Genomic DNA, 22,246 nt, shown 5'->3' on the forward strand with positions numbered 1-22,246 from the left:
TCTGGCCTAATCTATGGCCGGGCGTGGGGGTGACGGTTGTGTGGCACAAATGGCAGCCTTTTCTGGGATCTGTGGGAAGGGTCTGTAAGAAAGGGGGTGCCTAGCACAAGGGTAGGCATACTGACTGCCCGCTGTGCCCCGAGCCCACACTTTCCAAGTCCCTTCTGGTCACTGACTCAGCTCCCAGGGGTTCCTGTGCAGGAACGAGGTGCTCGGAACAGACAGCCCTGTTGTCCCCCAAGGCTAATCAGTGACTGGAAACTCTTAGTGGTGATCAGCCTCTTCGTGATGACTTGTGTCAGGCCCCAGAGCCAAGCAATGTCAGGAGTCGAGACTGAAGAGGAATTCTTGAGCCATAGAATGAGGGGTGGGCTAGCCCCCTCCCCAGGCACATCTCTTCCCCTATCTCGAGGGTAGTCCCTCACGCTTGGCCTGTTCTCCACATGCCGCCGGGAAATTCACAATCCTCCTCGATTCCAGGAAACGCCCCCATACACTTTCACGGGTGTAATGGAAGTAGTCTTGAGTGGCTTTGACATTACCCAAAGCAAAATATATTTAGGAAAGTAAAGCATCTGTAAACAGTCATGTAACAGAAGCCAAAGTCCAACGGAAGTAAGGTTTCCATCATCAGTTGTTTTGAGTTGTCAACAGCTTTGCGGCCGCTGCTGGGTGAATAATGGAGAGTGGCTCTAATCCACATTTGAATATGAGAATGTACTCAGTTATTTTACTGCACTTGGAGATCTAATACCTGTGTTTGTTCTAAACAAAACCCGAAACTCGGCAAACAGAACAAAACAAAACTCCACCAGCTCACCTCATTATACCAGCCAACGATGAGTTCCAAGTTGCCCACAAACTTCCGGAAGGTTTCATGCTGTGAGAACAGATTCTCTGCACTGCTTGGGATCTCTTTTTGTTCCTGGAAGTTCAAGTACTTGACTTCTCTCAGAACTGCCACCAACTAAGGCAAATGAGGATGACAGAAAGGGTCAGGGGTGACCTCAATGGTACAGCACTTAGCAACACAAGTGAGGGTCTGTCCCTGGGACGCTTCTGCAGCCTAGGGGATTTCAAAGTTGGGAGGAGGCGTGTTCAGGGGGGTGTTGCTGGCAGGATCATCCTCGCCCTATTTATTGGTCTTGAACCAGAAAATGCTGGCATTGCCAGCGTGAGTGGACAACATTATCATAACTTCCCAGGTTGTTTGGAGAAAGGCTTCAGGGCTTCACCTGGGTCCTCCACAGGACCTAAGCTTCCCTCTTCCCTCTCCTCCCACCTGGTTATGGCCCAGGAGAGCAAAACAGGGCATCCTTTCAACAGAGCTTCTGCCCTGTTGCTTGCCCAAAGCTGTTCTCATCGAGGTCCCGGTAACCTTCATGTTGCTGAATCCATTGGTCACTTCACAGGCCTCATCTCGCTTGACCGCTCAGCTGCTGGTCACTCCCTCTCCTGGGCGCACGGTCTCCCCCCTTGGTGCCCGGGACACCAGACTCTCCTGGTCACTGCTATCAGTCTCTTTTGATGCTTTCGAGACTTGCATGTTGGAGAGCCACAGAGCTTGGTCCCTCTCAATCTACTCTCACCTTGGAGACCTCACCCGAAGTCATGACTTTAAGAACCATCTGTGTGTGGATGACTCCCATGTTTAGGTCCCCAACCCAGACCTCTCTGCTGATCCCCAGACTCATCTATCCACCTGCCTACTCAGCTTCTCCATCCGGATGTCTCATGACGTCTCAAACTCGATGTGACTGGCGCGCTGTCGATCTTGCCCCCCAGCTGCTCCACCTGCCGTCTCCAGCCGCCACCTCAGCTGCTGGCAATTCCCCCCTCCGGCCGCCCAGCCCCAAAATGCTGGGGCTGACTCTGCTCTTCCTCAAAGACTGGATTTCCAACCCATCCGGATCAATTGGCTCATTGGCTCTGTGATCAAAGTCCAATCGCTCTTCACACGTTCACTGCTGCCGCTCTGGTCCCGGCCACTACCCTCTCATCTCTCTCGCCCGGATTCCAGCAAAAGGCTCCTAACTGGTCTCCCTACTGCAAGCCTTGCCCTTTCCTCAATCTATTCACCCCACAGCATCTCGAAGGATCCTTGAAAAATATAAGTCAGATCAGAGCCCTCCTCTGCTCGAAAGCCAGCAATGACTGCCATCTCACCCACAACAAAAACCCAAGAGCCCTCAGTGGCCTGTGAGGCCCCCGTGCTCTGTCCTCCACCCTCCTCCATCCTCTCCCCCAGCTCCTCTCCCACCCACCTCCCCTTTGCTCACTCCACCCGCCCCACTGGCCTCCTTGCTGCTCCTAGAACACCAGGCACACTCACACCTCCAGCCTTCGCTTTAGCTCTTTGCTCTCCTGAAGGCTTTCCCACAGGTCTCTGCTTGGCCAACTCCCTTACTCCTGCAAGTCTGCTCACATCCCAAACCGAAACCTGCCCCATTTCCTCCAGCTCTACTGACCCCCTTAACCTGCCCTTCCGGTTCTTTGAGGTACCCATCATCACTTTCTCAGTATTATAGACTTCACCTCTTTTGTTGTGCTAATTTATCACCCCACCTTCTCCTTGCTCTCCCACCCAGCTCTCCCCTCTCCCTCATCCCCACCCCCCACCCCTCCTCCCCCGGGAGCTGAGCTCCAGGAGGACAGGGACCTTTGTCCACCTGGCTCACTGATGTATCCCAGCACACACACACACGGGGTGCTCAGCAAATATTTGTTGAATGAAAGAAAGAATGAATTTTAGTGAAAGAGAAGGTTTCAGAGGAAGTCACACCTGGGTGTCCTGCCTTCCTGGTATCACCCCCGTTCAGAGCGAGGCACAGGCGTCCTTGCCGGGCCAGTGCCTGTAGGCATCAGGCAGCTCCTGCTTCTCTCCTCGGTCCCCAGCTAAACTCCCCAGGCACAGCCCACAGTGTGACTTCTCTCCAGCTTGCTCAACTTGACCAGAGGGCCTGTTTGTTCAGATCCCGCAAAGACCTTTTTTTTTCTTTTTTTTAATAAATTCTCAAATTGATGTTTCCTCTTGAGACTCCATGAAAGGCAGCCAAGCTTTAAAATCATGTACTCATTGAAGCCATTTTCAAAGTATTTTGTCTCATATCTTAAATATATCCTGGACATACTTTTAAAAGTACTTAAATAATAAAGCTTTAGATACACATGACACAAACATCGATCCCCACAAGAACACGCTGCTGGCAGAAGGGGATTTGCCTCAGCGGCTTTGGGCTTCTCCCACCCCCACCTGCAGTGGGACTCGGGGTCCCAGGTGTGGCCTTTGACTCGGCCGCCTTCCGGACACAGTAGCAAGATGGCACCCACCGCTTTGCTGAAGTTGACCTGGATGAGGTTTGTGACGGGGTCCCGCTGTATCAGGGGCTGCCCCAGGTTGAAGTGGCAGTCCTGGTCCACTCCTGCCACCCACTGCTGGTAGATCTTCTCACGGTAGTGCCTCAGCAGCTCCATCATCTCGTCATATTTCTGGTAGATCAGCTTGGCCTCCACGCTGGACATGACCCTGGAATCAGAGGTAGATGGAGTGGCAAGGCGCCAGGCCTCATGTTCTCATCTTCTTCGGGGCCTCTTTAGTGCCCCCAGTGTGGCGGCCAGATCTCGGGGTGCTGACCCAGACAGTCAGCTTTCTGTCTCTTCCAGGCTGAGAGACTGAGCACACAGACAGACAAGGGCCCTCAATCTGCAGCAGCCAGTCCAGGAAGTCAAACAAGAACCCCTGTAGCGGGCCGGCCCCGCGGCTTAGCGGTTAAGTGTGCGCTCCGCTACTGGCAGCCCTGGTTCGGATCCCGGGCGCGCACCAATGCACCGCTTCTCCCGCCATGCTGAGGCCACGTCCCACATACAGCAACTAGAAGGATGTGCAGCTATGACATACGCTATCTACTGGGGCTTTGGGGGGAAAAAAAACGAGGAGGATTGGCAATAGATGTTAACTCAGAGCCGGTCTCCCTCAGCAAAAAGAGGAGGATTAGCATGGATGTTAGCTCAGGGCTGATCTTCCTCACACACACACACAAAAGAAACCCCTGTAGCAACTGGTCCCACAGGGCCAGGACTTGGTTAATAACTGCCCGCTTCCCTCATTTTTGCCCTCCCTTCCAACTTAGGACTACCCAGAGATAGCCAAATACACCCCCTCTAAGCAATCACATAGGATGTCCCTCTTCTAGTCCCCGTACCAACAGCCTCCAGTCCTGCGGGGCAGACCCGACGCTCCCCTCCGCTCCTCCATAAGCTCTCTCACTCCACTGCCTGCTTTTGAGTCTCTGCCAAATGCAGGTGAGGTGGCTGACTCCCTGCTACAGCAAACTTGGAGTAAACAGCCCGTGCTTGTTCTCATGTGAGTGGTCGTGGTTAAACAATTGCCATCGGGCTGACCATCAACAGGGGGCAAGCCAGATTCTTCCTGACCACACTTGCGGAGAAGGCGCCCGGAGGAGGAAAGGGGGCACATGAATGGGGAGTCCTCCGGGATTGGGCTTTGGGAGGTAAAGTCTTGGCCAATATGAAGCATGAGATTGCCTTGGGAGTTGGGATAGACCCTCCCCCTCTCCCACAGCCATGGAGCAGCACTGCCCACCCGGTGCCCCTGGTGCTATGACTCACGGGTGCTCTATGTGCCTTAGGTCCTTCATGGGCGCCTCCAGCCTCTCCTGCAGCTCCAGGCTCCATTTGAGCTGCCCGGCCACCGGGGGCATGTTTTTGTGGATCGGGGGGATATTCCCGCCTGCGGAGGCTGCAATCTGGGCATCATACAAGATCTTGGTGTTGTCCAGCTCGGCATCAAACAGCTCCAGCATGACCGAGTACCTGGGCACCACCTCAGCAAGAATCAGAGGTCGCTCCAAGAGGCCCCCACACATGTGCAGGAGCTGGGGAGAAACGAGAGATGCGCCTTCGCTGGGGTCCCCACTGTCTGCACCATGCATTACCCCAGCCCCATGGCTGTTGATGCAATACATGCAACCAAGTTTCAGGAGCAAGAAAACATGCACCCTGTCAAGACAAAGATCCATTCGAACCTTTCTCTGTGTAACAACTTGTTCAGTGAAGCCCTCTGTGATCTTCATATTCACATGTGCTGAGTCCAAAACACTTGACTTATAAACCAACAACACAAGTTAGGTCCAAGGTCTGGAAAAATTTATTCTAGGCCCACGAGAAATCAGAATTTGTACAAGGAAGATTTGAACAATTAAAAAATATGATTAAATAAATTTTAAAATAGCCAGGGCTTCCTCTGATAACCGGATGGAGACATGTCTTAATCACAAGAATTATTCCTCCAAGGACAAGCAATGATGCTCAATGATATGCCCAGGTAAGAAAAACCACCACCAGGAGGTTTGTTTTTCTCTGAAGAAAGCTATGGGGAAAGGGAACTATAGGGAAGGGAGCCAGAGAGGAGGAGGACGATCTTACACTACATGGGGTCCCCAAATTACTCTACTCGCCAAGTGCTGGGTGGGAGCCAGAAATCCTCATGGGTTTCCTTGGGCTGCCGTGGCAAAATAGCATGGAGAGAGTGACTGAAACAACAGAAATGTATTCTCTCACAGTGCTGGGAGCCAGAAATCCGAGATTAAGGTGTCGGCAGGGCTGTGCTCCCTCTGAAGGCCTGGGGAGAATCTGTCCCAGGCCTCTCTCCTAGCTTCCCGGCATCCCTTGACTTGTAGACCCATCACTCCACTCTCTGCCTCCCTTGTCATATGGCCTTCTCCCCTGTGGGTGTTTGTGTCTGTGTCTCTTCTCCTCTTCTTATAAGGACACCAGTCATACTGGATTAGGGAGCCCCCCTGCTGCAGTAGGACCTCATCTTAACTTATATCTTAATTGCATCTGCAAAGACCCTATTTCCATATAGGGTCACATGCACAGGTACCAGGGTTTAGGACTTCAACAGATCTTTCTGGAGCACACAGTTCACCCCATCAACAGGGGTGTGTGTTTCAGCACTGGGCTGGTGACCAGGGTGGAGGCACTGGGGATGGGGCCCAGAGGATGTGCACCGATGCCGGGAGCCGGAAGCATTAACTGGGAGAACTAAGCCCCTGAGGACATTTGAGGAAATTTTAGGGAGAGCTTTGGAATGTTAAAGGCCATAACCTTTGGGTTCAAGCCCAGTTTACCTACATCCCCAGGGAGCAGGGAGGTTGGGACAGCCTGGGTCCCCTGTAATGTGTCATTTCCACGAGAGGAGAGGCTGGGCCTGCAGATGGTTTAGGCAGAGTGCCACTGACCTGAATTACTCCAGGAGGGTGTCCCAGCACCTTTGTGAAAGCAGCAACCTCACCCAAGCACCTCTGCAAGTAGCCACCTCATCACCCTCACTGTCTACGTAGGGGAAACACTGGGAATCGTGCAAAAAGTGAGAAGCTCAGTAGGAGAGAATAAGCTATTTTATCTAGGTGTTTCAGTTAGGGTCCTGGCTGGAATCAGATGGTGGCTCAAATTGGGATATAGAGCAGAGTTTCATACATGATCATTGCACAGAGGTGGGTGGCTAGGGTGTAGGGAAGCCTAGGGGCAGTGTGGGACCTAGGGCTGTGCCTGAGGGGTGAGGGAGGCCCTTACTGGAACCTGGAGCCAGAGACTGTGTGGGGTGGACATGTGATGGAAGTTCCAGAAGCTCTGCACTCCCTCAAGTGACCCCCACACCCCCCACAGGGGGAGGAGAAATACCTGAGGCACCTTCTCCTCCCTCCCTCCCTCCCCTCCCCTGCCAGGGCTCCCCACTGGCCGAGCCAATGACAGCCCGAAGGCTGGTGGTGCCCACGGCGGCCAAGGACTGTTCTGGAGGCAAACAGGGACTAACCAGTGCTCAGACCACACAGTCTGGAATACACAGCCACAGCTCTTGTTGCCTCGAGGGCTGGACCTGAGCCTCAGATTTGCCCCAGTTTTTGGCCTGAAAAATATAACCACTGTCCCTAAAAATGGTCTTTTGGGGAAAGAGTGAAACATGGATGCAGAGAAAGGAGGATAGATTTTCAGGCCCCCAAAAAACCAGATAAAGCAGCCACTGACCCTTAGGAAGAAATTGAAATGCTGATGTTCTAACCACAGCTACCCGCAGGGCAGCTACCAACATATTAGGTCACCAGTGTCATTTTAAAAATGGACACATGACAGATGGAAAATAATGTTCCTCTTCTTGGTTAATGACCCTCCTGACTTTTCCTCCCTTCCCATTCCTCTTCCCTTCCTTTCATGTTTACATATTTTTTGGCTTCTGGCTTCTAGGAAGGAAGCTAATTTTATTTTCTGCCAAGAGGAGATCATGTGGAAAATTGCTCTAGAACTTTCCTGGCTGTGTGTGAATTACTGACAGCGAGAAACAGCATCGAGGCAGCTTGGGAACACGCAGGGAATGGAGGGGATCGGCGGGAGGGAGGGCGCCCCAGGGCCCATCCTAATCAGAGCGCAGGGTTGTCAAATGGGGAAGAAAATGTTCTCAGGTACTGAGAGAAAGACGGGCAGATGGAGATGGAAATGGTTTCCAAGAGTTCTTTTCGCCCTTATTTTCCTTTTTGTTTTTCTTTTAATGTAGCATAAACTTAAAGTTTAAATTTAGAAAAGGACTTTTCCTTTTGGACTAGAAAGTAGGATTTAGGCCATAATAGGAGGGGATGAGCTACACAATAAAACCCGGGGTGGATGGAGTTCTATCCTGCGGGCGCCATAGTGCTTGTCATCCTGGACTGTGTCCTCCCTTCCCAGTGGTGACTACATCCTCGTCATCTTCAAGGGGACAAGCGTGTCAGTTTAGAGACATCAACCCAACTCCTTCCTGTTACTGGAAAATGACACGCAGCTGCATCCTGCCTGTGGGAGGTGTGGGGCTGCCGCCCTCTCAGGAGCTGAGAGCCGCTAACTGGCCAGCACACACAGCCGGTTAGCTCCAGCATCGCCTTTCAGTTCTGGAAACCCCATCGCAGGGGAGGCCCCGGTGTTTGCAAATTAAAGGATTGGCTGGGAACCTCTGCTCGGGACCCTTCAGCACGTGGGCAGCCCTTGGAGCTTTGTGTTAACACCCTCTGGGGTTGCACACCTAAGGTCCACCCCAGAGTGAGGCTGCCTCCCCATGACTCCCTCAGTGGGAGCCAGTTCCCTCCAAAGGGAAAGCTCATAATCACCTACTATGTGCTGGGCTAGGTTCTGCATGAACCTAAACCAAGCGCCTGCCCTCAGGGAGTTTATATTCTAGTTGGGAAGACAGTGAATACACAACAGAGATCACTACACAACAGAATACCAGGGGGCCCGAGCGCTAAGAAGAAAACAGAGAGGTCAGTATCAGCAATGGAGAGAGAAGGATGGCGAGAGGGAGGCAGGGGGAGAGGGGAGAATGGGGAGAGGGGAAGATGGAGGGAGGCGGAGGCTGCCCCTTGAGGGAAGAAGGTGGAGGCAGGCCCCTCCTGCAAGGTGGCAGGAGACAGCTACCTGGGGGAAGAGTGTTCCAGAGAAGGGAACAGAGTGGAGGCATTGTATTAATTTGCATTCATTGATATTTTGCCTGGAGCACCAACTCAATCCAAGACTTAACTGATCATTACATTTGCAGAGCTTCAAATTCCCTTGTATTTGCATTTTTCAAAAGAATGTCTAAAAGGCAAAGGAACATCTTGGCATTTGCATTAGAAAGATCTTTGTGCTCAGGGGTGGGGGGCTTCCTGGGTCCCCAGCTCAGCCCCAGGAAGCCCAACCCTGACATCCTCCAGGAAGATGGCCACCATCCTGGGCTGCCCAGGCCAACTGGACTGTCTCCCACGATGGGAGCCCGTCTGGCTGAGTGGTTGGGAACAGGGGCCCTGGAAGCAGTCAAGCTCATGGCCGGTTTGGGGTCCTGGTTCCTCTACTTGCTGGCTAGCTGTGTGACCTTGGGCAGGTTTCTTGACCTGTCTGAGCTGGTAAAATGGGGTGGATACTGTAGGTAATGAGTTTAGCAAAGAGCTGGGGTTGTTGTGAGAATTCAATGAGACAATATAGTGCTTAGAAAAGCGCTTGGGACATGAGATCCTATAGTGACGACTGGGCATCTCCTGTGGGCATTTCACTCCCTGCAGCACCCGGAGGCTTGCGAAGAGAAGGGAAGAGAAAAGAGAGCTCTGACCTGCATAGGCATAATCAACAGACATGCATAAGAGTGGGCAGAGCAATAACAAAGCTCCCCAGGCACACACCTATATTTACTCATTTACATACTCAACACCTGTTCTCCAGATAGGCTGTATCCGCACACACTACATCCTGCAGAGGTTCCCCTCTCAGTGGTTTGTAGGGGCAGGCAGGTCACACAGATGCAGGAAGAAGACCGGGCTAGGACAATAAGGAGTGGTGGGGACTGGGACAAACTGGACTACTCATGTTCTGTCCACTGGGAGTAGCAGCTGTCCCCCTTCAGCTACCTGTTACCATGAGGCACTGTGTGTCCTGTGTGGCCAGATCTACATTTCCAAGAGAGGGTGAAAATCTAGACTTCTATGTGAACTTTCTCAATTTTTACATGTTGGCAACTAAAAAAAATTTTTAAGTGCCATGTGAGAACAGATAGATCTATATACACAGAGTACATTAGTGATTGTCTAAGCTGGGAGAGGTTGGGGGAAACAGGAATGACTGAGGGGGATGAAAATGTTCTAAAATTGATTGTGGATGGTTGCACGACTCTAAACATACTAAAAGCCATTTAATTGTGCACTTTAAATGGGTGAATTGTTGGCATGTGAATTATATCTTAAAAGTATCGCACGAGCCAGAGTAAACCCACCGGTGGTCTCTGTGCAGCCCGAGCCATCAGTATGGGACTCTGATGAACGGGCATCACGCCATGTTCTGAGTTACTTGACAAGACTGTGATGTATGCAAAACACTGGAAACCCTAACAATCATCATGGCTATTAAACTGCTGAGCATGGCTACTTTGAGTAGAGGGGGTGCAAATTTTCTTTGTGCATTATGTTTTTCTGAGTTTATTATTTAAATTAGCTGGCCTCCCTTGTGGTAATTTGTTATGGAGCAACAGAGGCAGATGCCATGAAACATCTGATCACCCCCCCAGACTCAGCAATCTTGCTGTTCTCATTCATACTTATTTGGCACCTCCTGACTGCTTGGTGAGGGTCCCAGTGTGCCTGCGACTAAAGGGGTCTCCGAAACGCTAGACTTTCAGTTTCAAAACCAGACGGTCCTGGGAATGGTGGGGCAGAGAGAGGACGTGCTCAGTGTTTGGGTACCCCCAGCTGCTCAGCATGTTGTTCTCTCTGCAAGTTAGTGAACTGGCTTGTTGGCCCTGAACATTGGCCACCAAGTGACCTTGGACCAGGAAGGTTCAGAGACCCCCCTCCAGGCCTGCCAACATGCCCATTGACTAGGGGTCCTCAGGGAAGAGTGCACCAATCAGCAGTGGGGACCAGAGTGTCTGGCTCCTCACAATCCTAACCAACTTGACTGGTGACAATGGCACCTTGCTGGTTTTTGTGTGTGTGTGTGTGTGTGTGTGTGTGTGTGTGTGTGAGGAAGATCAGCCCTGGGCTAACATCCGTGCCCATCTCCTCTACTTTATATGGGATGCTGCCACAGCATGGCTTGACAAGCGGTGCATCGGTGCGTGCGTGGGATCCGAACCTGTGAACACCAGGCCGCCACAGCAGAGCGCGCGCACTTAATCGCTACGCCACGGGGCTGGCCCCGCACCTTGCGGTTTGAATTGCACTTTCTGATTATCTGTGAGGTCAAACTTCAAACAGACGTGTGTATCGGCCGTTTGTAATGTTCTTTTGAATTGATGTTCTCTAGGGGTTTTAGTGCTTTTCTACAATCTAGTTTCTAAAATGCTTTTTTCATAGCATCAATTCTTTTTTCCATTTGTAAAAGTACCACATACTTAATGAATGCAACTTAGAATTGTAGAAAAGTCCACAGAAGACAGACAAACATTAGCCATCGCCCACCACCCAGAGATGGTGCCCCGTAATGCTCTGAGTTTGCTTCCTGAGTCTCACACGTTGAAGGGTGTGTAATTCAGCTCAGTGGGGAAAATGTGGATTCGTTTTATTTTTATAGCAATTTTGCCTCTCTCTGACTTTTGTTCTTTCAAGTAGTGGGGGAATTGAATCGAATAAGAATAAAAGGACACAGCGAGAATCAGTAAAATAGCTGTCACCTCCTGCTCACTTCGTTCTCTTGCCCTAAGAAATGGCAGTGAAACCCAACAGATAGCACTCAAGGTGTCCATTGCCCAACAGCACCAAGACGTTGAGAAAGACCCCTAGACGTTCTGAGCCCAGCTCTTCATCTCTGAATGAAGATGTCTGATTAACCACCTCTAAGATTGTTCTCGGCATCAGTCACATGCTGCTGTGCCGAAGTCGCCAACAGAGCAGAGCCCCACCCACGCGTACCTTTGCACAGGACTCAATGGAGCTGCAGTCGTCAAACCCTTGGCAAAAGATTGTGGCCAGCCTCCTATCCAGATCTTGAATTTTGGTCTCAAAATCAGCGTAATCGTCATCAAAACTCTAAAAGTGAATTGAAAGGTCAACCTCATAATCAGCATGCAGAGTAGGAGCAGTGCTGGCTCTAAGGCCCCCACCCCGCTGGCAGGATTCAGGCTTACAACTTAGCTGAGCAGGCTCATTGTCTGGGGACTGCTCCAGTGCAGAGGATGTCTTTATAAAAAAAGTGTTGGGATTGTCCACCACACACACTCCCTTCGTGTGTCTTTCCCCTCCTGGGGCACGTGTCATTGATCCGGCCAAGGCCCCGGACTTACCGAATCTCCAGGGTCCAGGGGGTCATATTTGCAGTCGGCGAAAACCTTCACCAGCTCAAAGACCTCATCGTATATCTGAGTGACCAGGCTTCCCAGGATGTTCCCCCTCACTCCCCCGAGCTCGATTTTCTCTAGCTTCAGAAACTCAATAGCTGTTTTATAAAGGTCCTGGTGGAGGAAAAAATCCAGTGCACTTAGTCAATTCATCTTTATAACCAAACTCAATGGTTCAGTCACTAATCTAGAGCTAACCCCAGCAGGGAGGAGCCAGGGAGGCAGATGCCCCGGGGCCACACGACAATCCTGGGGGGGCCCTCTGTTTGTGTTGGTGTTCTCTAAGAGTCATTTCCAGAACACAGAGAGAGTGGATAGAAGGAAGGGTTCCATGAATCATCTCCAAGCTGTGAACACAGAGGAGGAAGAGGAGATGATGGTTGGCCTCTTGTCCTGACCTTATGCTGGCCAAAATGTGTCTCCAAATAAATCACGCTTTACTGGGGCCCCCATTTCCTCAGCTGTGGGAAGAAGCAGTTGGAAAGGCATGCAGTGGTTTCTGATGCTCTTGCTAAGCTTCAAATTCTCTGCTTCCTGGGGGAGGATTCCACACTCAGAGCCCGTCCGTGAAGGTGATCTGAGAGGATGTCCTCACTCCCGGGATGCCCGATGGATGTGCACGTGTATGCTCTACCTCCTCTGAGCAGTGGCTCTCGTCTCGCCTTCTCCTGGAGGCCTTCCCAAGTATGGTAGCCCACAGTGGTGCCTACCTTTTCAGAATCTCCATTTGCTGTAGGTGTTCTTTGTTTTGGCATTTAATCCCATTCGGTCCCATCATGTTACCTAATGCTTCTGTGTGTGGCTCTTATTTCCCAGTCGAGATCCCAAAGTCTCCTTGAGGACTGCAAGCAGGGTCTGACAGCACCAGCACCAACTGGACTGAAGATGCTCATATGGCGCTCATTTCACTCTCCTACGCCGGTGCCGACGTTGGCACCATTTTCCCAAAGTGTCCAAGACACGTCAAGCCGTAACCAAAGCAAACCCATGAAAAGCAACAGCACAGCCACGCCCTGAGCTCCCGGGCTCCTCCACCCAACGACAAGGACGTGGCTGACATGGCCACGTGGTGGGGGTGACATGGAAATAGCAAGGCTATTTCCCCCACCCTCAGAAGCCCCTCTTTCCCGGAAACGTCATCCTGATTCAGAATCTGTGGTGAGGGAACCAACAGCCACTTGGCCAGAAACTTGCCCGGGACCCTCAGCTCCCAGGCTGGGCGCCCTCAGGCACGAAGAAACACCCTGTGATGGAGACCCCAGAGTCCCGCGTGGGCCCCTCTGCCCCCAGAGGGTGTGGATGAGACCCAGACGGGACCTCCTGCAGCCACTGCTGATGGCGCCCACCGTAAAATCAACGCTCAGTGGTTCCAGGATCATTTTTCCTCTTTTTAATGATGTGAATAGCATGTGCACAAAGTTAAAAAAAAAAAACCTACAGAAGATTACAAAACAAAAAGCAAAGCTTTCTTGCCCTACCCATGTCTTCACCCCTCACGTCTTCTCCCAGAGGAAACCATCTTGGACCATCTAAAAATCTGAAGGTGCTAAGCGTCGACCCCTGTACCCAACAGGGGTACCGGGGTACAGAAGGGCCGCTGCAGGGTCCTTCTACGTCTTCACCTGTCCTCAGCCCCTAACTCTCTCCCTGTGGCCTCCAGGCTTCCTGACCACAGTCATTTAATTTGTCACTAGCCTGCTCATCGACAAAAGGCAGGAGATAAGGGGAGGGGCAACCAAAGTGGGTCCTGTTCTTCTTGGCTGACAGCTCCGGGCGCGGAGGGGTTGGCCCAATGACTCGGTTCCCCAGGACATGGATGTTTGGGTGTGACTTTCATTTCCGTCCGGGGAGACTACTTGAAAGTGCGGTAAGGACGGAAGCCACAGCCATCCTAAGGCAGGGCAGCCTGTGTAGCGCAGGTGTGGCTGAACCAAATATCACCTTTACCTCAATGGTCTGGAGGCGATGGAAGAAGGAATTCATTCTGGAAAATGCAAGAGAAGAAGGGAATTCCCACAGCACTGGCTCCTTGTTTTTCTGAGAGAGAGAAAAAAGGCCATGTTTGCCTCAAACACTCCCACGGATTCAAATGCAGGGCCGATATCAACTGGACCTCAGCTCAACCCCGATGCCTGCTCTGCAGACCAAGGCGTACCTTAAAGAACAGCCTCATGTTTGTGCAGCAGAAGTCGTAGATCCGGTAGAGCTCCTTCAGGACGTTCACAGACAGAGAGATGCCACTCAGGACCTCCTCTATTTCACCTTGCAAGCCTTTCAGCACCTCTTCTGGGCTCAGGAAAGTTCGTGTCTGGGCCAAAGGAAGACATTCCGAAGTCCTGACGAGCCACATGGGGGATGTCCAGGCGCAGTGTCCACAGGCCACTTGGGCGGTTAGAGACAATCTACCCGGGGCCCCATGATCTGCTTCTTACGACACATTAACTGTCCCTCAGGCTCACGTCCCAACCTGTCTGCCAACCGCTGGGCGGTTTTCAGGAGACTGAGCTGCCTCCCTCACCTGGCCCCTCATCCCGTGCTAAGGCTGCAGCAAAAAACAGATTTTGGTCACAGATGACCAGGGGCCCTCTAGGGGCCCAGAAATACAGTCCTGCTACGGGCTGCAGGATCCTGGCCTGAGGGGCCCTTCCTGTCCTGCAGGCAGGGCTGCACGATTTTAACACACACAGGCTGCCCGCAGTTGGCAAATGCGTGCTCATGAGAAGGAAGAAGGAAAGGGAATCCATGTTGAGAGAGACAGGAGGTGGCTCGATATAGCACCAGACAAACCCCACAAAACCCCCGGCCAAGTCTTGGGGTGCTGGGACTTGAGGGACAGGCCCCCTTACCTTCCTCCACCCTCCCAACTTGGGGTGGGTTGGGCTGGCATTGCCGAGGTATTGGGAGAACTCTTGGGTGGCCACCAAGAGGGCCCAACCTTAGCCTAGGCCGAAAATCCCTGTGCCAACATCTCTGCCTGCCTTTTTTTTTTTTTTTTGGGTGAGGAAGACTGGCCCTGGCTAACATCTGTTGCCAATCTTCCCCTTTTTGCTTGAGGAAGATTGTCGCTGAGCTACCGTCTGTGCCAGTCCTCTTCTATTTTGTATGTGGGATGCCGCCACAGCATAGCTTGATGAGCGGTGTGTAGGTCTGCACCCAGGATCCAAACCCACAAACCCCTGGCCGCCGAAGTGGAGCTTGAGAACTTAAGCACTACGCCACCACACCAGCCCCACTAGCTGCTTTTAAATGGCCAGGAAATGCGAGCAGGGAGACAACTGGGTGAAAAGAGAGAGAGGACCCAACCAGGGGGCAGGGCAGGTGGCCAGGTGTTAGGTGAGGGCTACCATCTCAATGATCTGGTTGCAGAACTCCTGCAGGATGACGATGATCCTGGAGGGCGTGTTATAGTGCTCGGAGGTGGCCCAGATGAAGCAGATGGTGTACAGCACCTTGGCAATGTAGCTCGGGAGCTGGGGAGACACGAGCCCAGACGTGTGCTTTGTGGCAGCATCTCAGGTCTCCCCTCCCCATGGCTCCAGGAGGGGACCCCAAAGTGGAAGGAGGAGGTGCTCCCTAGGCTCACACACCTGATCACAGCCAAGAGGCCCGCAGCACCTGCTCCCCCAAGACACAAGACCAGCCCCTGCAAAGTGACCTTTCTCTTGCCAACATACCACTGTGAAGTCAGCCTGTTCCATCTCCTCCAACAAGATCCGCAGAGGCTTCAGATACAGAACAATGTCGTTGACTTCCTTCAGCCCTGCACAGAACAAGAACAGGCGCTCGTCCTCACGTGAGCGAGAATCAGCCCCCACCTCCGATGGTCAGAAATGAGGAGGGTGCAGCTGTGTGTGTTAACGAGACCTGCTCCCTTAAGAAACAGGATCTTCCTCAAAAGCGGGACGCCAGGGAAGCTGCTTATGCGGGAGGCGTCCACCCCCCGGGGTTGGCAACAGGCCTGCCCCAGCCCCTCCCAGACGGCACCCTCCTTCCTCGCGGCTCTTGGGCAGGTCAGCGGCTCACCTTCAGTGATGTTCATATACACATTCTGCAGGGCTGGCCAGTAGCAGCTTTTGGCTTTTTCCAGGATCTCAACTATTTTGTTCACTTTGGGCCTGTTTAGCTGAGAAGGAGGGAAGGATATCAACCCTTAAGTGGAAACTCACAGACCCCAGACAAGGGCAACCTGACCCTGTGGCCAGCCAGAGCTGAGGAAGGACGCAGGTTATCTGGGTCCCCTCGGGGCTCCTAGGGGGTCAGCACAGAGAGGGTGGGTGCTTATGAATTCGCCTGGCTGGGACGTGGGCCATCTGGCTGCGAGCAGCTGAGCGCCTGGTCACCACGATGAAGAAGAGGCATCATCACCTGCTCATGGATGCACTTGAGATTCATCAGCCGGGCGTCCCAGAACTCAAACTCAACTCGGGGCAGGGGGTGCAGCCCGTCCAGCAGGGCCTGAGCTGAGTCTTTGCTCAGCACATCTCTGATCTGGTGGGACCAGTCGATGATGATGGTTTCGATGGCGTGCAGCAGCGAGTTGTCCAGGGAAGCAGGGATCCTGCAAAGCAGAAGGTGGGGGAAGATGCTCTCACATCACCCCGCACGTACAGGGTTCTCCCAGCTCTGCCCCTTCTGGGCGGGAATCGTCCCTCCTTCAGCGGCCCTTGGCCAACAGGCCCCAAATAACCATCAGCGGCACCGCGTCCTGCCCTGTCCCTGGGCTCCTCACAGTCACCTTGGGGAGGCTGGAGGATTCCCCAAATCTCCCAGCTAGGAGAGACCCTGAGCAAACGCTGGGTGTTGTCAGAGATGTCAGCACCCCCAAGAAAGAGGAAGAGGAGGACCAACTCTGGAACAGAATCCATGTTTGAGACGGCTCCTCCCAGCAGTTCTTATGGGGGTCACCACAGGGCATGTGTTGGGGCTTGGTGGACAACCTGTACGATGGCCCGTACGATGAGCCCCCCCAGGAGTGGTCACCCTATGACGTGAGGAAATGGAACAAGCTATCACCCTATAACAGCTCCAAGGGCCTCACACACCAGGCAGTTGTAAATGGCAGTCAGGTAGGTGTGAGGGCCATCTTGGAGACCATGTGCTTCCTGGTGCCCCTGGGACACCACAGCCTTTATTTAGACTTGCAGCCTCCACCTGCTAAAAATCCCTTCCATGCCCCTCACTGCCCCTCAGTCCCCACGTCCCAAAGCTGGGTATTCCTTCCTGGCTGCGTGACAATGTGACATCCTTTGCACATCATGTGGTGCCTGGACGGGTACACGTGTGTGATGGAGGTGGGGCTGGAGCACAGGTGTCTGGCGGTCGCCAGAGCTGAAATTGAGGAGGCTCCAGCACCTCACCCTGTCCTGTCCTTGTGCCTTTGACCTCAGACTCAGCACTGCCACCATCTTGCCCTCATCTGTTTCATTAGCTCAAAACCAGTTTGCAGCGGGACAGTTCATGCTTGGTGGTTGCAGATCAGACACCTCCCCATCCCTGGGCCGGGCCTGCCTACCTTTCCATGGACTCCAGCGTGCCGTCCAGGCTCCCCAGGTGCTCTGGAATGGGCAGCAGAGTCTTCCCTTGGATCTTGCCCCCCATCACAAACATTTCATTCTTCAGCTTATGGACTTGCTTCACAATGTCCTCCGAGACCACCCGGGGCCATCCGCTCATGTTTTCACTTTGGTTTAACAGAAAGTAGAGGACCTGAAAGGAAATGACTCTAGTTCTGCCTGTGCCATCTCCAACTTGGTGACACCCAGGAGGAAGGGGGAGCCCTCAGTGCCCGGGGCCTGGGGAAACTGAGTCCTTGTTTCATGCCAGAAGGAGGTAGGGCCGGTCAAGGTGTTTGAACCAGCTCCCGTGTATTTGTAGTGGCAAAGCCCTCTCCACAGAGGGAGCCGCCTGGCAGCCACAGCACACTCTCCTTGCTGAAAGCAAATGTTCCGTGCCTCCTGGAGCGCCGTTGGGGCTGGATTGTGCTCAGCCCCCGGATACACATGTCGAAGCCCTAATCCTCAGCACCTCAGGATGTGACTGTATTTGGAGAGAGGGCTTTTAAAGAGGTGATCGAGTTAAAATGAGGTCACATGGGTGGGCCCTAACCCAATATGATTGTTGTCCTTATAAGAAGAAATTAGGACATAGACACAGAGGGGAGACCATGGGAAGATTCAAGGAGAAGGTGGCCAAGCCAAGGAGAGAGGCCTCAGAAGGAATCAACCCTGCTGACACCTTGATCTGGGGCTTTCAGCCTCTAGGACCTTGGTACTTTGTTATGGCAGCCCGAGTAGACTAGACAGATGCTAGTCCAGGTCAGCTCTGGGCCTGTGGGCTCCTCATTCAGAGGTGAGGGGGCGTTGGCCTGGGTCCTGGCTGACCGGCCCCTGTGCTTCAAGTTCGCACAAGGCAAGGGAACGAGCCCCCATTTCACAGATGAGGAGAACAATGCCTAGAAGGCTAAGTCACTTGAACTCTGGCTGGACTGACTTCCAGAGTGTGCCGCACCTGCCATACCTGCCAGACGTGACAGTGGGAGGAGACGAGACAGAGAGGCACAACCAGTGCCCCGTTTTTTCCCTTCTTTACTCAAAGTCTCAGAACTGAGGAAACCCATCGACCGTATGAATGGCCCACACCTTCCGCAGCTGTGGGCAGGGACTGTACCCAGCATGGTACCGAGGTTCTGATGATGTCAAGAGAGACCAAGGTGATGGCCAGGGATACTCAGCCTTCAGGTGCACAGCATCACCTGAAGGCCTTATCAGAATACAGGTCTGCTTCAGCCGTCAGGGTGGGCGGGGCTGGGCTCCTGCATTTCTAACCAGCTCCCAGGCCATGCTGATGCTGCTGGCCTGTGGACCCCTCTTTGACCAGTGGGCTTCTAGCCACTCCCTGATAGTACGAGAAACAGAGATTGTTCCTCCTGAGGCCTCAGCCCCCGGCCCAGTGCGGGCCGCCTGGGTGCACCCACCTCCTCCACGATGGCAATCAGCTGGTCCACCGGCGTCGGGCTTATGTCCCCGTAGATGAACCGGTCCCTGTAGTTGTCCTTGCTGATGTTTTCAGGTCTCTTCTTGATGAAGTAAACGCCTTTGGACTTGAGCGACGCTGGGAAGCCCAGGCAGGGTATGATCATGCCGGAGGGATTGAGCGTCAACAGCAGCACCAAGACCTCCGGCTTCTCAAAGAATTCGGTGAATAAGGCCATGTTCTCTTCCGCTCCGATCATTTTGCTCCACTTGTCTGGCTTGAACTTCAGGATGACGGAAGCTACTCCCTCCAAGTACTCCAGCCTGACGTCCGGTGTAATCGTCATCTCGACGTATTCTTACACCACAGTCACCTGTCGAAGGAACAGAGACACGGACGTGACACTGCTCCCACCGTCACTGGAACCATTTGAAATCCATGTTCTCACAGGCAAGAGAAAAAGGCTCCTCGTGAGTATGGTGTTTTCAGCTGTGGATGGGCTGGGGAGGGACAAGGGGGTCATGTCCGTCTGCTCTGGCTGGTCAGATGCCACTGCCCCGCTGTGGGTGTCACATGGAGCAGGGCCGCACAACAGCTGTGTGCGCTTGTGTGCGCTGTGACTGTGAAGTAACAGGCTGGAACAGGTAGAGAGGGATGCTGGGGAAAAGGAAATGACTGCAGTGAGATGGTCTGAAGGTGAGGGGTGGGAAAGGCCAGACGAGACGATGGCAGGGTCAGGCTGAAGGGTCCCAGGGAGGCGACAACCGAAAGATGTGGCAGCCCTAGGATATGGGCGAAACTCAAAAGAGGAGGGGGTGGACCTGATGCACAGGGTGTGAGGTCCATCACGCTCTCCCTGTCCTAACCCCAGCCATAGTGTACCCCAACTTTTGCCCTGCTCTTCAGCCTCTCCCCTCCCCCTCGACCCTCACCATGTGCCCATAAAGGGATCCAACTGCAGACTTCCCACAGACCCCTCAGAAGCTGCTCACATTCCCCCTGGGAGAATCTCGGGGACAGCTTCTTGGGGAGGCAACCCTAGGCTGGGACCTCAGGACTTGACAGGAAGAAGCCAGGGTTAGAGGTTTCCAGGAAAAGACGGTGGGCTGAGGCAGGGCGGAGAATAGTCTAGAGTGGCTGGACTGAGGACACCAGGGAGACTAGAGTTTGGGAAGGCGCTGGGCCGGCTATGGGCAGGCTGCACGCCAAGCCCAGACTCCTGATCAGCTCTGAGCGGGAAGCAGAGCAGCTTCTGGCGTGGGTGACGGGTCTACTGTCTGCCAGAGCCTGGGTCCCACCTCTGTCCCCTGGAGCCCCCCTCAGCCTTGCCTCCTAGCACCCTCACACGGGTAAGGGCTGCTCACCAGCTGACGGCAAATGGCTGCTCCAGTCTCATGGGCAGCTCTCTCCCAGACCAGTAAAGGAAATGGCTCCCTTCCCTTGAGGGGCTCCAACTGCCATGGAACTTCTGGAACCTTCTCCTCAAGACTTGAGTGACCAGTGGCAGCGCAGCAAATGAGCAACGCTCCATCACCCCCCAGCGGACAGCCAGGCTCCTGGATTGTAATATTTTAAAACTCCACCAAACAATCTTTGCCTTTGAACTAGAGCATTTAGCCCATTTCATGTAATTACTAATACATCAGGATTTAAATTATTATCTTCTTAAGTCCTTACTATTTGGCTTGTCTCTTCTAGGTTCCCTTTCTTTTCCTCTCTTGCCTTCTCCTGGATTAAATAATTTTCATTATTTCATCCCTCCTGCTAGCTTGGTTGTTATACATCTGGTTTCTTTCAGAGGTACGTAGACATTATAACATGCGTCTTGACCTATCATAGTATGGTAGTCCTTGCTTTTGCTCTCTTCCTGGACAAGGCATTCTCTGCCAACTTATACGTCATTGTTGTCATGAATTTTAGTTCTAAAACTTTATTGTTATTAATAATGTAGTTAAGTAGTTGGTAGTTAAATATTCATTAGATTTCCCCCCATTATCGCTTTTACTTTCCCCCTCTGTGAGCTTTCACCTGGGATCAACTGCTTTCTGCCTCTCTCAGCACTTTCCCTTTATCGTCCGGAAAAGCCAGCTTTGGTCGCCGGGCAGAGGAAGGGGAAGATTCACTTCACTTCCTGGGGCTCATCCCAGCAGTCAGCGAAGGCCAGGAACATGACGCCTCCTCTCGCCACTGTCCTCATCATCCTACCGGGGTTTCTAGCCAGGGAAACCAGGCAAGAAAAAGAAAAAAGAAGCATTCGGATTGGAAAAAAAGAGGTAAACCCATCTCTATTCGCAGATGACATGATCTTGTATGTAGAAAATCCTCAGAAACCCATAAAATAACTATTAGTGCTAATAAAGCAGTTCAGCAAGGCTGCAGGATACGAGATTGACAGATGAAAATCAACTGTGTTTCTGTACACCAGCAATGAACAACCCAGTGATGAAATTCAGAAAACAATTCTCATTTTATAATATCATCAAAACAATTCCATCTACAACAGCATCAAAAAGAATAAAATACTTAGGAATAATTTTTTTAAAAACAAGGGCAAGACATACAGAAAACTACAAAACATCATTGAAAGAAATTAAAGGTTTAAATAAATGAAACAACATCCCTGTTCATGGATTGGAAGACTTAATACTGTTAAGAGGACAATTCTCCTCGAATTGATCTAAAAGTTCAACACAGTCGCTGTCAAAATCCCAGCTGGCTTTTTCTGCAGAAATGGAAAAGCTGATCCTCAATTTCATAGGGAAATGTGAGGGACCAAGAACAGCCAAAACCATCTTGAGAAAGAATAAAGTTGGAGAACTCGTACTTCCTAATTTCAAAACTTACTACAAAGCTACAGTAATCAAGACTGAGTACTACTGACACAGGACAGACATGCAGATCAATGGATAGAACTTAGAGCCCAGAAATAAACATATACATTTATGGGCAATTGATTTTAGACAAGAATGCCACAATTCAGGGCAGGGAAGAGTAGTCTTTTCAACAAATGGTATTGGAACGACTGAATATCCACATGCAAAGGAATGAAGTTGCCTCACACTATCTACAAAAATTAACTAAAAATGGATCAAAGATCTAAATATAGGAGCTAAATTTATAAAACTCTTAGACTAAAACATAGGAGTAGATCTTCATGATCTTGGATGAATCAATGGTTTCTTACATACGACACCAAAAGCATAAGAGGCCAACAAAAAAAAATAGATAAATTGGGCATCATCAAAATGAAAAACTTTTGTGCTTCAAAGGATACTGTAAAGAAAGTGAAAAGACAACCCACAAAATGAGAGAAAATATTTGCAAATCATATATCGCATAAGGGACTTGTATTCAGAATATATAAAGAACTCATAACACAATAATAAAAACACAAACAATATTAATTAAAAATGGGTAAAGGAT

At 51.8% G+C, this 22,246-nt stretch overlaps 1 protein-coding gene across 1 annotated transcript in view; it reads right to left on the bottom strand.

Annotated features, from left to right (window-relative positions):
* Positions 1-19,193, bottom strand: part of DNAH17 (dynein axonemal heavy chain 17) — a 126,896-nt gene extending 107,703 nt beyond the window's left edge. The window contains exons 1-13 of the mRNA XM_004432828.3: positions 18,825-19,193; positions 17,364-17,557; positions 16,217-16,409; positions 15,875-15,974; positions 15,526-15,611; positions 15,196-15,321; positions 14,007-14,159; positions 13,799-13,888; positions 11,798-11,965; positions 11,427-11,543; positions 4,630-4,895; positions 3,331-3,526; positions 821-967 (exon numbers count right to left, since the gene is read on the bottom strand). Coding sequence (XP_004432885.1) covers positions 821-967; positions 3,331-3,526; positions 4,630-4,895; positions 11,427-11,543; positions 11,798-11,965; positions 13,799-13,888; positions 14,007-14,159; positions 15,196-15,321; positions 15,526-15,611; positions 15,875-15,974; positions 16,217-16,409; positions 17,364-17,557; positions 18,825-19,169 — 2,181 coding nt within the window. The 5' untranslated portion in view covers positions 19,170-19,193. The remainder of the gene's footprint in view (positions 1-820; positions 968-3,330; positions 3,527-4,629; positions 4,896-11,426; positions 11,544-11,797; positions 11,966-13,798; positions 13,889-14,006; positions 14,160-15,195; positions 15,322-15,525; positions 15,612-15,874; positions 15,975-16,216; positions 16,410-17,363; positions 17,558-18,824) is intronic.
* Between the last annotated feature and the right edge of the window lie 3,053 nt (positions 19,194-22,246).

The sequence above is a fragment of the Ceratotherium simum genome, chromosome 16 (genome assembly GCF_057802395.1).
Source record: "Ceratotherium simum simum isolate JZ-2026a chromosome 16, ASM5780239v1, whole genome shotgun sequence".
NCBI classification, from domain to species: domain Eukaryota; kingdom Metazoa; phylum Chordata; class Mammalia; order Perissodactyla; family Rhinocerotidae; genus Ceratotherium; species Ceratotherium simum.